Source organism: Salvelinus alpinus, chromosome 18 (assembly GCF_045679555.1).
Source record: "Salvelinus alpinus chromosome 18, SLU_Salpinus.1, whole genome shotgun sequence".
In the NCBI taxonomy this organism is placed as follows: domain Eukaryota; kingdom Metazoa; phylum Chordata; class Actinopteri; order Salmoniformes; family Salmonidae; genus Salvelinus; species Salvelinus alpinus.
Window position 1 is genome coordinate 41253302 of NC_092103.1, and position 14475 is coordinate 41267776.

The 14475-nt window shown below is 40.4% G+C and overlaps 2 protein-coding genes across 5 annotated transcripts in view; both read right to left on the minus strand.

The window, feature by feature from the left end:
* Positions 1 to 41: 41 nt before the first annotated feature.
* Positions 42 to 11786, minus strand: ppp2cb (protein phosphatase 2, catalytic subunit, beta isozyme). Its single transcript, XM_071351899.1, has 7 exons — positions 11214 to 11786; positions 6797 to 7006; positions 5798 to 5971; positions 3389 to 3478; positions 2619 to 2780; positions 958 to 1076; positions 42 to 667 (listed from the first exon to the last, which is right to left on the minus strand). Exons 1-7 carry the CDS (start codon positions 11313 to 11315, stop codon positions 595 to 597), a joined length of 930 nt encoding a protein of 309 aa, XP_071208000.1. The 5' UTR covers positions 11316 to 11786; the 3' UTR covers positions 42 to 594.
* A 1100-nt stretch (positions 11787 to 12886) lies between these two features.
* LOC139544585 (uncharacterized) overlaps positions 12887 to 14475 on the minus strand; it is a 40642-nt gene continuing 39053 nt past the window's right edge. For 3 of the 4 annotated variants that reach the window (XM_071351886.1, XM_071351884.1, XM_071351885.1), the window contains exons 8-9: positions 14426 to 14475; positions 12887 to 14219 (exon numbers count right to left, since the gene is read on the minus strand). In XM_071351886.1, the coding sequence (XP_071207987.1) occupies positions 13523 to 14219; positions 14426 to 14475 (747 nt within the window). In that variant the 3' untranslated portion in view covers positions 12887 to 13522. The remainder of the gene's footprint in view (positions 14220 to 14425) is intronic. The other variant, XM_071351887.1, reaches the window with a different exon arrangement.

The window sequence follows — 14475 nt, forward strand, 5'->3', positions numbered from 1 at the left end:
CTCATTTTAGAACCTAACAATGACTGAAATATCAGCAAGAGTCGGATTAAAAGTACTTTAGTTCAAATACATCAAAGAGGCAATCACTGACAAATATACAGAGGGCAGTAAATGCAAACGAGTAGGAGAAAGCAGGTAGGTCTATTGACATGAAAGCATACAATCCCAAGGAGGAAGAGGCATCTCCCTCAATTTTAAGCATCCATTCCCAAATAGTGTGAAGGCTAGGGATGTATGTGCATTTGTATAAAATATTGTAAATAATTCACATTGCCAACGGAAATTGTATATTTGTCCAGTGATCTTTGGGTGGGGAAAGGAAGAGTTGTCACATTTGTTTGCGTAATGTACAGTCCACGGAAGAAAAACAAAGGAACATTACGATCAATAGTATAGAGCAGGCAATTGCACTAAAGGCTAAAACAGGACACTGTGTTGCAGTACTGAGACACAGGGCAATGTGTATTATTGTAATGTGTACTAAATGCTTATATGGCACATTTTGGTCCATGTTAGTGCTTTAATGTTGGTAACAGGTCATATGCACACAGGTTTTGGGCGGGGGGGGGGGTTTGTCGTTTGCTGTAGAGGAGTTTATAAGAAGTAGTCGGGGGTACGGCGGGTGACGTGGGGCTCTCCGCGTCGAGGTGCAGGGTCGAACTGAAGGCTGGAGGACAGGAAATGCAACATTAGGATGACTCCAATTGGGACCATTTACAGAACTGTCATTTTTAGACTAAAAACTCAATTTATGCCAGTTGTGAAGATAAGTTTTTGGTGCTGAATATAGAAGTTCCAATTAGGGACAATGAGCGTTACTTTGAAGTACACTGACAAAGCACATGCAGCAACAGCTATTGCATTCTATTTGTTCTCAGTAACACTCAATTTGAGTTCCCCTGGTGTTAGACTCAAAGTTAAAACATCTACTCCAGATAACCACAAAATGTCACTTACAAAGAGTATTTAAGAGTATCGTCCAGTTCCATGATAGCAGCTTGGTTGCCACAGCGATAGCAGTAGTTTGGCGCACTGAAGATGGTGACAACATTTCGGTCATGACACCAGTTGTAGCCCTGGATAAAGGCAACCCGTACGTTAGTACATACAAACCATTTAGTTGAAATGACCAATTTAAAAGTAAACAACCTCAAGTCACTTATTCTAATCATTAGTCAAAACTTACAAGAAGTTAAATTGAGAGCGTTACAAAGCTTCATTTCCAACTCTATATTCTCATCCTGGGATTCTTATGCAGAGTGACTGAGCCAAAGTACCTACATAGTCCAAGAACATTTTACTAGTGCACTTTATGGGGAAGAGTGCACCATTTTGGATGCAAACCTAGTCTCGAAGCACAGGCTGTCCCCCCCGTTACGTTTTTTTTTTACACTACCAAATCTCTATTTTTGATGTTAATGGAATGTTATAGAAGGGTCCAGGCACATAGTTTGTGAATTCACTTTTGCGGGAGGGGGGGGTGTAATATGGGGGCCATGAAAAACATGAACCAAGGCTCCAAAAACACCTAAATAGTGTAGGTCCTTTTGGAAGCTCTCGGTATAGTGATGAAGCTCTTTAAATGTTTTACATGAAAATGTGTCATTCTGAACTTTGGCCGCAACGTTATATTCCATTTTGTTGCGACTCGAGCGATAGCTATCCGTCCATTCTAGACGTAATTGCCAAAATAAAGGAAACACTTGAGTAAATGAGGGATAAGTATATAGAAAACATAGGATGCTTCCACACAGGAAGTTCCAGACATTTGTAGAATCCATGCCAAGGCACTGGTGGTTCGTGGTGGCCCAACGCCCCATTAAGACATGTTGGCATTTCCTTTATTTTGGCAGTTACCTGTAGCAGCTGGCTACATGGAGAATGGAACAGCTGGATAGGGGAAACGGCTTGGGTCGCACAAAAGGGAATACAGGGTTGGGCTAAAGTTATGAATGACAATTTCATGTGTACAACATCATCACCTGTATCACTATACTGAGAGCTTCGCCGTTTCTAAAAGGACGCATTTGGGTGTTTTTGGCACCTTTGCTCATGTTTTTTCAGGGCCTCCCATACTACACAACAAGGATGAGGAAGTGATTTGCTGTAAGTTTAAAAAAAAAAAATGTTTTTTAAAAGTTATCACAAAGGTGCCTGAACCCTTTTATAAACATGCAATTGACATAAAAATAGAGGTTTGGTTATTTTTAAAAACGTATCCTTTTAAGCTGAAAGTGGGTAAAACTATAAATATAAAAACGCTGTACACAAGGCTCTTGAATTATTGATTCCGGTTCAATTCTAGCACAGCAGCTTCCAGCTGAATCATCTACGGAAACATGGAGACTACCTCAGTCTTATCCTAACAAACCTTTAGGTTCCATGAACAAAATGGAAGTACCACAACATTTGAAATATTCAGAAATTGCCCCTTTCCATGGTAGAATTGAAATTCTATGCTCCCTGCCAAAAATATACTATAACTTTATTTTCCATTTACATGGAAGTCCATTAATTAATGTAAATATCTAACAGATGCTTTAATACTAACTACGCCAACCAAGTATATAAACACACTTAGCATAAACATTAACTGCCTAAATTAAAAGTGGGGTTACCTCCATGACAAGTTGGTGGGCACGGGACACAAGGGTAAGACCGTTGGCATGATTGAAGGTTTCCGAGATGTCCTGCCCAAAGGTGTAGCCGGCACCCCGGGGGGAGATGCCCCAGCCCCCACGGTCATCTGGGTCTGACCACAGCAGGTCACACATGGGCCCCTGAAACAAACACACATCATTAACAAAAGCAGCCCTCAATGACAATGACACATGGGCATTATGACCTCATTCCTGAAACACACATTAACAAAAGCAGCCCTCAATGACACATAGGGATTATGACCTCATTTAGCATGGCTTGAACACTGAGAGCCTAATACATTATGTAATTCTATGGGCAGTAGGATTGCAAAGGAGGGGAATATTCATCATAAGACCACAGCCCTCATTGACAATGATGCATTGGAAAGGTGACAACCTGAATAGCCTACCTCTTGAGCAGAGACCAGGGCTATGTTCATTAGGGCCCACCGTAGCAAAACAGATGAGAAAACGAAAATAAGCATTTCTAATTGGACAAGTCCAGTTACATCTTCCCCGTTTTACTCAGTTTGGTGCCTACTGAACATGACCCGGCTTGGCTCCAACACTGGTAGGTCAACATGACCCAGGGCTTGGCTCTGGGTCAACACAACCTCATGACAATATCACTACCTCATACCATCTGATAGCCCCACTCTCTGCTTACAGATAGCTAGTATCCAGCCCCTACTGTATGTGTCGTTGACAGGGCTGACTACTAACGTCCTCTGGCAGGCAGCACTGACCTCGTGTGGAACCTCCTGCAGGCGATCCAGGGCCCGGATGTGATCCAGTGTGTCTATGGAGGGAGAGAGGCCACCGTGCAGACAGAAGATCTGAGACAGAGGAGGAAACAAGAGTATAGATGTTGATTTGCCCTTACGTAACAAGTTGCTCCGGATAAGAGTGTTTGCTAAATGACTAAAATGTTAATGTAGCCTAAATATAAAATGACAAGAGTTACAAATATACATTTGGGACACACAGATTGAAGGTTGCGAATAAGTTCAAAAGGAAGCCTAGCTACTGAATTACACTACCGTTCAAAAGCTGAGTCACTTACAAACGTCCTTGTTTTTTAAATATTTTTTTTGTCCATTAAAATATCAAATTGATCAGAAACAGTGTAGACATGTAAATTACTATTGTAGCTGAAAACGGCTGATTTAATGGAATATCTACATAGGCGTAGGGCTGGGCGGTATACCGTATTTTATGATATACCAGTATTGATGCAGGGACCAGTTTGGGTTTTTACCTTCTATACCGGTATTTGAATATTTGGTTTGTTAAATGCGATACGCCATGTGTAATGTCACTTTCCACACAGACCTAGCCACGCACCCTGTCACTCAAGAAGAGCATTTGATGTTCCTCAACCACGAGACACATGCGTTCAGTCTGCATGGTCAATGCAGCACATGCAATAATGTTGATGACAACAATGCGGTTTTCACTTTTCTTCTTAATATAAATCCACTAGCGTTCTATAATGACACTATTAGTTTGTGTTTCTTACATCAGCAAACAGCTAGTTTGTCTTTTCTTAGCAAGTTGCCTTAAAATCAGTTGCGATGCTAATTGTTAGCCGCTAATGCTAATAGCTAGCTAGCTAATAAATGTACTGAGTTAGAGCAAACGTAGCTAGCTAATACAGCCTGATAATATCAGTGATGGTGTAGACCTAAATCAGCATGTTGTTTGTGCACCAGTATCTTCTAAATCAAAGACGAATATGCAAAGCAAGAATATGTTAGCTGCATGAAGTAGCCAAGAGAAAACATGCACTGTAGCCAAAGCTTATAGGGTCCCATAGGAAACACTTAACACTTTAGTTCCCTCCCTGTCACAATAACGCCTCCTTGGCATTTTAATTAGTTGTCATCTCAAGTGCCCACTATAGAATTAGAATAGTCATTCTATTTCCATGATTCCAACAGTTTTGCTCTAATTCGCAAGTCAAATCGCAATTGCAACATTTAGTTAAAAATAAGTCCTAGATTATTTGCCCATATCGCGGAGCCCTACGTGGCAGTGTAGAAATTCTCTCAATTGAGCAGTGGTGTAAAGTACTTAAGTAGTACTTGAAAGTATTTTTTCTTAAGTCGTTTTTTTGGGTTGGCAGAGTTGCAAAGAAAAAGCCATATCTCAGACTGGCCAATTAAAGATTAAGGTGGGGGAAAAAACACACACTGGACATAGGAACTCTGCCTAGAAGACCAACATCCCGGAGTCGCTTATTCACTGTTGACGTTGAGACTGGTGTTTTGAAGGTACTATTTAATGAAGCTGCCAGTTGAGGACTTGTGAAGTGTCTGTTTCTCAAACAAGACACTAATGTACTTGTCCTCTTGCTCAGTTGTGCACCGGGGCCTCCCACTCCTATTTCTGTTCTGGTTAGAGCCAGTTTGCGCTGTTCTGTGAAGGGAGTAGTGCACAGCGTTGTAAGAGATCTTGAGTTTCTTTGTAATTTCTCGCATAGAATAGCCTTCATTTCTCTGAACAAGAATAGACTGACGAGTTTCAGAAGAAAGGTCTTTGTTTCTGGCCATTTTGAGCCTGTAATCAAACCCACAAATGCTGATACTCCAGATATTGAACTAGTCGAAAGAAGTCCAGTTTTATTGCTTATTTAAAATCAGAAAAACAGTTTTCAGCTGTGCTAACATAATTGCAAAAGGGTTTTCTAATGACCAATTTGCCTTTTAAAATTATAAAACTTGGATTAGCTAACACAACGTGCTTTGGAACACAGGAGTGATGGTTGCTGATAACGGGCCTCTGTACGCCTATGTAGATATTCCATTTTTAAAAATCTGCCGTTTCCAGCTACAATAGTAATTTACACTATTTCTGATCAATTTGATGTTATTTTAACTGACTTTTTTTTTTGCTTTTCTTTCAAAAACACGGACATTTTTAAGTGACCCCAAACTTTTGAACTGTAGTATAATTCGGTAGCTAGGCTTCCTTTGAACTTATTCACAACCTTCAATCTGTGTCCCCCAAATGCCACCATATTCTATATATAGCGCACTACTTTTGACCAGCGGCTTGGTCAAAAGTAGTTCACTAAGGGAATAGGGTGCCATGAGGGATGCACCCCATTACATAAAGTAAGGCCACGTCATGCACTTTTAAAGCACTTGTGTTACCTGTTCGTCGACCAGGGCCGTCAGGGGAAGATAATCGAAGAGGTCTGTGAAGTATTTCCACACGTTGGCGTTGCCGTACTTCCTCAAGCACTCGTCGTAGAAGCCGTACACCTGTGTGATTTGCCTGCTCTCGTGGTTCCCCCGCAGTATCGTGATGCGTTTTGGGTAACGGACCTGGGGAGCGAGACAGTCGTAATTGAGTTTGGCTCCAAAAGTGCCAGGCCTAAATAACTTGATTGATGAAAAACTGCCCGAGTTCCTTTGTAAAGTACATGACAGTGGCACAGCGCCACCATTTGAAAACTAAACTGCATTGTATTCAAAACTACATAACGCCATTTAAAAATAAGGCATTTTACACCACACTTGACTAATAAGTGATCCTGTTATAGCCTATAATTTACAAATAAGTTATTCCAATATATCTGTTGTCCTTAGATAAGATGTCCCACAGAGACCTCGAAAGTCACAGCTGACGTTTGAGATGAGCTCAATGAATCCAATTCGACCCACTATGTTAACAGCCGTGAGGTGAGTGACACATTGGTTATGACTGTAAACTGTCCCACTTCTAGCTTGTAAGCATTACCGGCTGAGCCCTGGAATACATTGAGTCTACAAAAAAATAAAAACACTTCGGTAACCTACTTCAGTTTGCATATTATCTTCGGCTTGCATACATTGACTCCTGAATACCACCAGTTCCCATACACTTCAAGAGCTAGCCTACATCCTCAGAGGTAGTAAAACTTGATTGGTCCTTGACTTTCTTCAGGACACAGTTGAGAGTTCGAAATATATTGAGCATACGAGAATGACATGTCCCTGGTTTTAAGAACAGGTGCTGGGCAAAAAATATACTGTCGGTAAAATATACTATAGATGTATTTATCTGGGTCCCATCTCTTTTTCAGTCATTTATTATGGCAAGGCAAACCTTATACCAGCAACTGAAATACTGTGGTTTCAGCCCACTCATCAAGTTCAGAATTCACTTGCCTTAAGTGCGACCAGCAGTGAGACTGTTTCCACCGAGTAGTAGCCTCTGTCTACATAGTCCCCCATGAACAGGTAGTTGGTGTCGGGTGACTTGCCCCCGATTCTGAACAGCTCCATGAGGTCGTGGAACTGGCCATGCACATCTCCGCACACCGTGACGGGACAGCGCACCTCCTGCACATTGGACTCCTTGGTAAGGATCTCTTTAGCCTGGAGAGGGGAACAAAACAAGTGCATTACAGAAAACATCAGTGACTGGTGTATCCACATTTACCTCCTTACTTCATTTGCACACACTGTATACAGATTTTTCTATTGTGTTATTGACTGTACATTTGTCTATCCCATGTGTAACTGTCATTTTTGTCGCACTGCTTTGCTTTGTCTTGGCCAGGTCGCAGTTGTAAATGAGAACTTGTTCAACTGGCCTGGTTAAATAAAGGTTAAATAATAAGTTAACAATTATTCATGAGGGTGAATGAAAGACAAGTATTGTATGTGTCGTTTAAATTATGTACGATACATCAAAACACTAGATAGGAAGGCTGCCTCATTTAACTTCAAGGGTGTCGTAGCTTCCCCTGCCCGAATTTGCTGTGAAAGCCGCCCCATTATCACCATGGAAACAATACGAGTGTGTCTCCATGGAGACTTCTCTGCAGCACAGCCCTATCCCTCTTTAATATGAAGACGACAATATAAATTCATCAGCAAAACTATCCCTCTCGCTAAAGAAATCATCCACATGCAATTGTGTAATAACATCATCTCAACAAGAATATAAATGACCAATGAAAATGGACTGGGTAGGTGGTGCATTAAATTAAGCTTGTTGCACATACTGTATTTCAACTATACAATGCAAAGTATGGATCGTCAAGCAGGGAAATTATTTTACGGTCTGCAATAGAGGTCGGCCGATTAATCGGAATGGCCGATTAATTAGGGCCAATTTCAAGTTTTCATAACAATCGGAAATCTGTATTTTTGGACACCGATTTGGCTGATAAAAAAAAAACACACACCTTTATTTAACTAGGCAAGTCAGTTAAGAACACATTCTTATTTTCAATGACGGCCTAGGAACGGTAGGTTAACTGCCTTGTTCAGGGGCAGAACGACAGATTTTTACCTTGTCAGCTCAGGGATTCAATCTTGCAACCTTACGGTTAACTAGTCTAACGCTCTAACCACCTGCCTTACATTGCACTCCACGAGGAGCCTGCCTGTTACGCGAATGCAGTAAGAAGCCATGGTAAGTTGCTAGCTAGCATTAAACTTATCTTATAAAAAACAATCAATTATAATCACTAGTTAACTACACATGGTTGATGATATTACTAGTTTATCTAGCGTGTCCTGCGTTGCATATAATCGATGCAGTGCGCATTTGCGAAAAAGGACTGTCGTTGCTCCAACGTGTACCTAACCATAAACATCAATGCCTTTCTTAAAATCAATACACAAGTATATATTTTTAAACCTGCATATTTAGTTAATATTGCCTGTTAACATGAATTTCTTTTAACTAGGGAAATTGTGTCACTTCTCTTGCAACAGAGTCAGGGTATATGCAGCAGTTTGGCTCGTTGCGAACTATGTGAAGACTATTTCTTCCTAACCAAGACAGCCAACTTCGCCAAACGGGATGATTTAACAAAAGAGCATTTGCGTAAAAAGCACAATCTTTGCACGACTGTACCTAACCATAAACATCAATGCCTTTCTTAAAATCAATACACAGAAGTATACATTTTTAAACCTGCATATTTAGCTAAAATAAATCCAGGTTAGCAGGCAATATTAACCAGGTGAAATTGTGTCACTTCTCTTATGTTCATTGCACGCAGAGTCAGGGTATATGCAACAGTTTGTGCCGCCTGGCTCGTTGCAAACTAATTTGCCAGAATTTTACGTAATTATGACATAACATTGAAGGTTGTTATGTTGTAACAGGAATATTTCGACTTATGGATACCACCTGTTAAATAAAATACGTAACGGTTCCGTATTTCACTGAAATAATAAACGTTTTATTTTCAAGGTGATAGTTTCCGGATTCAACCATATTAATGACCTAAGGCTCGTATTTCTGTGTGTTATGTTATAATTAAGTCTATGATTTGATAGAGCAGTCTGAGCGATGGTAGGCACCAGCAGGCTCGTAAGCATTCATTCAAACAGCACTTTCGTGCGTTTAGCCAGCAGCTCTTCACAATGCTTCAAGCATTGCGCTGTTTATGACTTCAAGCCTACCAACTCCTGAGATTAGGCTGGTGTAACCGATGTGAACTGGCTAGCTAGTTAGCAGGGTGCGCGCTAATAGCGTTTCAAATGTCACTCGCTCTGAGACTTGGAGTAGTTGTTCCCCTTGCTCTGCATGGGCAACGCTGCTTCGAGGGTGACTGTTGTCGATGTGTTCCTGGTTCGAGCCCAGGTAGGAGCGAGGAGAGGGACGGAAGCTATACTGTTACAGTGGCAATACTAAAGTGCCTATAAGAACATCCAATAGACAAAGGTATATGAAATACAAATCGTAGAGAGAGAAATAGTCCTATAATAACTACAACCTAAAACTTCTTACCTGGGAATATTTAAGACTCATGTTAAAAGGAACCACCAGCTTTCATATGTTCTCATGTTCTGAGCAAGGAACTTAAACGTTAGCTTTCTTACATGGCACATATTGCACTTTTACTTTCTTCTCCAACACTTTGTTTTTGCATTATTTAAACCAAATTGAACATGTTTCATTATTTATTTGAGGCTAAATTGATTTTATTTATGTATTATATTAAGTTAAAATACGTGTTCATTCAGTATTGTTGTAATTGTCATTATTACAAATAAAGATAGAAAGAAGAAAATAAAATAAAAAAGAGGGGGGAAAAAAATCGGCCGATTAATCGGTATCGGCTTTTTTTGGTCCTCCAATAAATCGGTATCGGCGCTGAAAAATCATAGTCGGTTGACCTCTAGTCTGCAATTCACATTTGTTTGGTGCGAAGGGTTCTCCAACGAAACAGTGAGATGTTTATTGCCTTTCAAAATCAGCAAGACTCATGTTCTGCACTGTGTGAGGAAAAATATAATTGTTGCGATTGTGATCGCAAATGGTTCCATCCTAAATGGAATCTTCTATTTCCCCAGGGCCTGCATATCTAGCAACATCAACGACATCATGTGTGGATAGTCATAGATTGCAAGCCAGTTCGATCAGGGATGGGAAACTGATGGGGAGGGAAACAAACAAATCTGAACTTATGAGGGGCCACAGTTGCTTGAGGGGCTACATATCCACCTGCAATTCTACACATTTTTCCATAGGGTGGTATCTGAGTGAGACTGACTTACAAAATCATGTTGGTAATTTGACCATGACCACTAAAATGTTGATAGCTGGCCACTAGACTAATTTACCAACCTAAAAAATGTTAGCTGACATGAGCTAATTGAGTGACTGGCATATGAAAAAAAAACTGTGACTGGCATAAGAAAAAAAACTGCTAATGCAGTTTCGAAACTGCACTTTGTGTATTCTACCTTGCAACCATAAGTGCGGGGAGGATAATTGAGCCAAGGGCCTTCATCCCGGAGTTAAATATTTGTAGCATTTGGGTACGGTTAGCTGCTCGGTGGTCGCCTTAACTATCAACCCTATGAAAGAGCTACTGACATGTATAAGCTAAAGTTTGTAGCTAACGTACTGTTTTTAGTCCTAACTTAAGTACAAGGCAGTAATATTTGCTTCAATTAGATCGAATTAAATAGCTATGCTGACACTATTTGCAGAAAAAAACGTAGCTAACCAACTAACTAGTTAGCAGTAACGTCAATAAACGGAGTTACACACTGGTTAGCTAACGTTAATGGTGGCACGTAGCTAACGTTACCACTAACGCGCTGCTAGTTAGCTAGCTACGTTAGCATGTGACAACGGACAACATTGGCAAAAATAACTAGCTAACGTTACATGTTTTCTATAACATATGCAAATAAATTATAAACCTAGATAATTGAGAAGTTAACCAGTTAACTAGATAACGTTACTGTTAACTACTTATGTTGTGTAAGTCGTTAAAGTTATTAACGTTAGTTAGCCATCCAACTAGCTTGTTATGGTAACGTTACCAGTTATTAGTTAGGTAACTTGTTAGATATGTTGTCTAAGTCACATTAGCGAATAACGAGATGTGGAAATGGACCTTAAAGACTTCGGATCAAAATTGTGTATTTGCATAGTTAGTTACTAACTAACCACCACGGAATGTAGAGGAAACATTGGTTAGTCGTCGACGCTAACTTGCTAGCTAGATTTCAGCGGCCTTCACGTAAACATGTTACCGGTGAGAAGTTAACTAAAAGTAACTTAGAGAGAACATCGCTAGCTAACATGTCTTCAGTCGAGTGTTCTTACCTTTTCGCATAGCGTTCGCACTTGATTCTCCGATAATTGCTTGCATTCATTCAGTTGCTCGACCCACTGATCCAATTCCTTTGTAAATACTTTATCGTCCATTTTGAAAACTGTTCAGATAGCTGAAAAACAGACTATGGTGAAGTAATGAAACAACCGTTCTTTCGCTCAAATTCGACGCAACTCAAGACGACAGCCGGGTTATGGCTGGGTTTGTGGAACGCTGCGCAGCACTCTAACGTTACCTATATAACTATAATCAACGAGCCAATCTGTGATTATTATGGGTACCGTCAATACAACGCTAATGTTTTCGTTATTTTTATGGCCCACGTATAAACCATATGGTGCGGCAGGGACGTCCCTGTTTTCTCGGCACTGCGAGCGATGTCTCTCGGTCGCTAGTTCCCTGTCGCCCCCGACCTTCCAAAGGAAACTCGCTGTGTAATGGCCGCTCAGTATTTGCCTCGCTCGGATCGACGTCATCACATTGGTATTTCTAGAACGATGGCGGTGGTGAAAGCGTGTGCGCCGCCTTGAGGACAAGAGGATTCGCCAGACAGATGGCTACCGCCAAATACTGCAATAGGAAGAATATAATATGAGAAACAGAAAATAAAAGAGATGCATGATATGGAGTATAGATAATAGATTAAGCAGGCTATAGTCTTGTACCGTTGAGGTTTAGAGCGTTGGGCCAGTAATCATAAAGTCTCTGGTTCAACTCCCGGAGCCGACAAGGTCCATAGTTGTCTCAGGGGAGTTGGGATATGCAAAAACACATTCCCGATACACGCAACAGGACAAATACAAGCACCCACCAAATTCTTATTACCAGGGTTAAAACCGTGGCAGAAGTCTATAGCCAATGGCTCAGTGAGCCAACGCAATAATGCAACTTTTCAGGTCTTAGGCAAGGTTATTACACAAGCGTGGTTACCCAACCTCCGTTACACTTCGCCCCCTCTGACAATGGTGCAGGTAAAGTAGTCAGCAGAGCTAGATATGAGCTGTATTTGGTTCTACATTTTTTGACCAGTGTTTCACAAAGTCTCATCTGTCAACCACACAGGAAGAGTTTTTTCTTTTTGGGATGCTGCTGGTTCCGTCAGTTTTCACACCTCTGTAAGGCAAGAGAGAGACCATTAGATTAAAAAACATTTAGTTCAGAATGAATCATGCACATTACCAGGCAAGTCCTTTTTTCTATATTTACAACTTCGGTCAGCTACGCTGGCCTATGGAGTCCCTTGGGAAACAACTAACGAACCGTCCAATGATGGGATTTATAAATAAATGATCTGGGCTCCCGAAAGGACTGATCTCTATAATATATTCTGAGTTAGCCATTATTTAAAAAGTATGGTCCACAGAACTATTGAATCTGAGCAACCCTTTAACTGGAGCAGAATCTGATGGGGACTGAGGAAGGGAATGGGTTGGGGTTATCTTTGTATGGATTGTTTTTGTAACCCCCCCCCTCTGGAAAAAAAAGGACAAAATAAATAGAAAGTTGGTTAAAACAATTACAAATTAGTTCAGATGACAGATAATTGCACCTTTCTAATGAAGTATATTAAAAAGTTTTGTTTAACAACATTATCTTTAAAAAATATTACTTATTTTGAGGTTGGTGTTGCTGTGATGCACAAATGGCAGCCACATTTAATGGATTTGTACAAATATATTTTATTTGACAGTTAACCTACACAACAACAAAACAATTCTGCTGGGGAAATAGTTATTAAGGGTTAAGTTTGCCAATGTGACACTTAAATACAAAACAAAGCCTCAAGCAGTAGCCAAAACATGACAAGCACAAAAATCCTGAGTAAAACAAACAAGCTAATAACCAAAAGCAGTCTTTAAAATTCAACAAAACACTTAAATAATATTATTTACAACTCGATATTACAAAATAACAATATAATCCACTTTGAGGAATAAGTTAACAACACTTTATACAATTAATTTTGGTCAGAAAATAGGACACTTTCAATCAGATATTGCTTATCAGCAATTGACAACGTGTTTGAGATTATATACAAAAGAAATTGTTACAACAATAAAAAAAAGTACAACAAACATGAAACTAATTAAATTAACTTAAAATAGTGAATTCAACATGAAATAAATTAACTCAAATCCTTTTGTTTCCAACTCCCCTTCGAGTTCCTTCTTTTTTGACTGATATTTGTTTCCTGATCCAGTTCAGTATTTAAACACGGAAACACCAGCACTTCCTTATTTTCAAAAGGTCCTTATTTGCTTTATAAACCTGTTCCATAAAAGTTGATAAAGAAGCAGCACTACTCTACATAGGGAGGAAATCTCCCTCTGTTATCAAGAGTTGCTGTGGATAATTCAGGATTGGCAGTGGAATAGGTCTGACCATTCAGGAGGAAAAATGGGTAATTTATAGGAAGGGGCTCACATATGGGAGGGAAATTATTTGTAGTGGTAGCGAGAGCTGGGAGGGAGTGCAGAGATTGTTGTGCTGTATTTCCTGCTGGTACAGATGGAGGAGGAGAAGAAGGCAGACTAGACCAGGAAGACGGATTAGTTTGCTCTAAGAGGACAGGCTCCCCGATGGGGGGATGACCATTGTCCCCAACACCAATCCACAGAGGATGCATTGGCCTCAGATCACTTCCTGTGATGTTCTGGAGGATATGGGGAATCCAGCTCACGGCCCACTGCTGCCTCCCATCTGATTTACTTCCCACCCCTCCCATTGAGGCAGGTAACTGGATCTGTGAGTTTGGCGCTGTCCCACTTTTACTAGTCCTTAGACAGGCCCTGATTTCAGGGTATGTTGGCACAGGTCGGGATAAGGAAGATGCAGGGATATTCCTCTCCATGGCTTGCGTATCATGTGACCTTTCACCCCAGTCTACTACCTGGCTCTTGACAAGGTTTTCTTGGTGTGTCCAAGCCTGGAAATGGGCTGCAGGGTTGCTTGGTGGTTTGGCCCAATGGTATACATCTGGGTTATCCCTGTTAGGGCTTGAATTGGAGAGGAAAAACAAGTTAGATGATAGATGTTTAAATTTTCCCTCCTCCAAACCATTATTTAGCTATCTTTAATATGGTAGGAATTACATATCAATTGCTACTGTGTTAATTCATGTTTTGCTTCTGATACACAAGGGAAATAACAGTGATACCCTTCCTTGGCTTATTGACACAAATAAAAATGGTAATTTACTTACGATTTTGTGAGGTCTATTATCGGCAAAGACCCATGTTGAGGATATTTCTT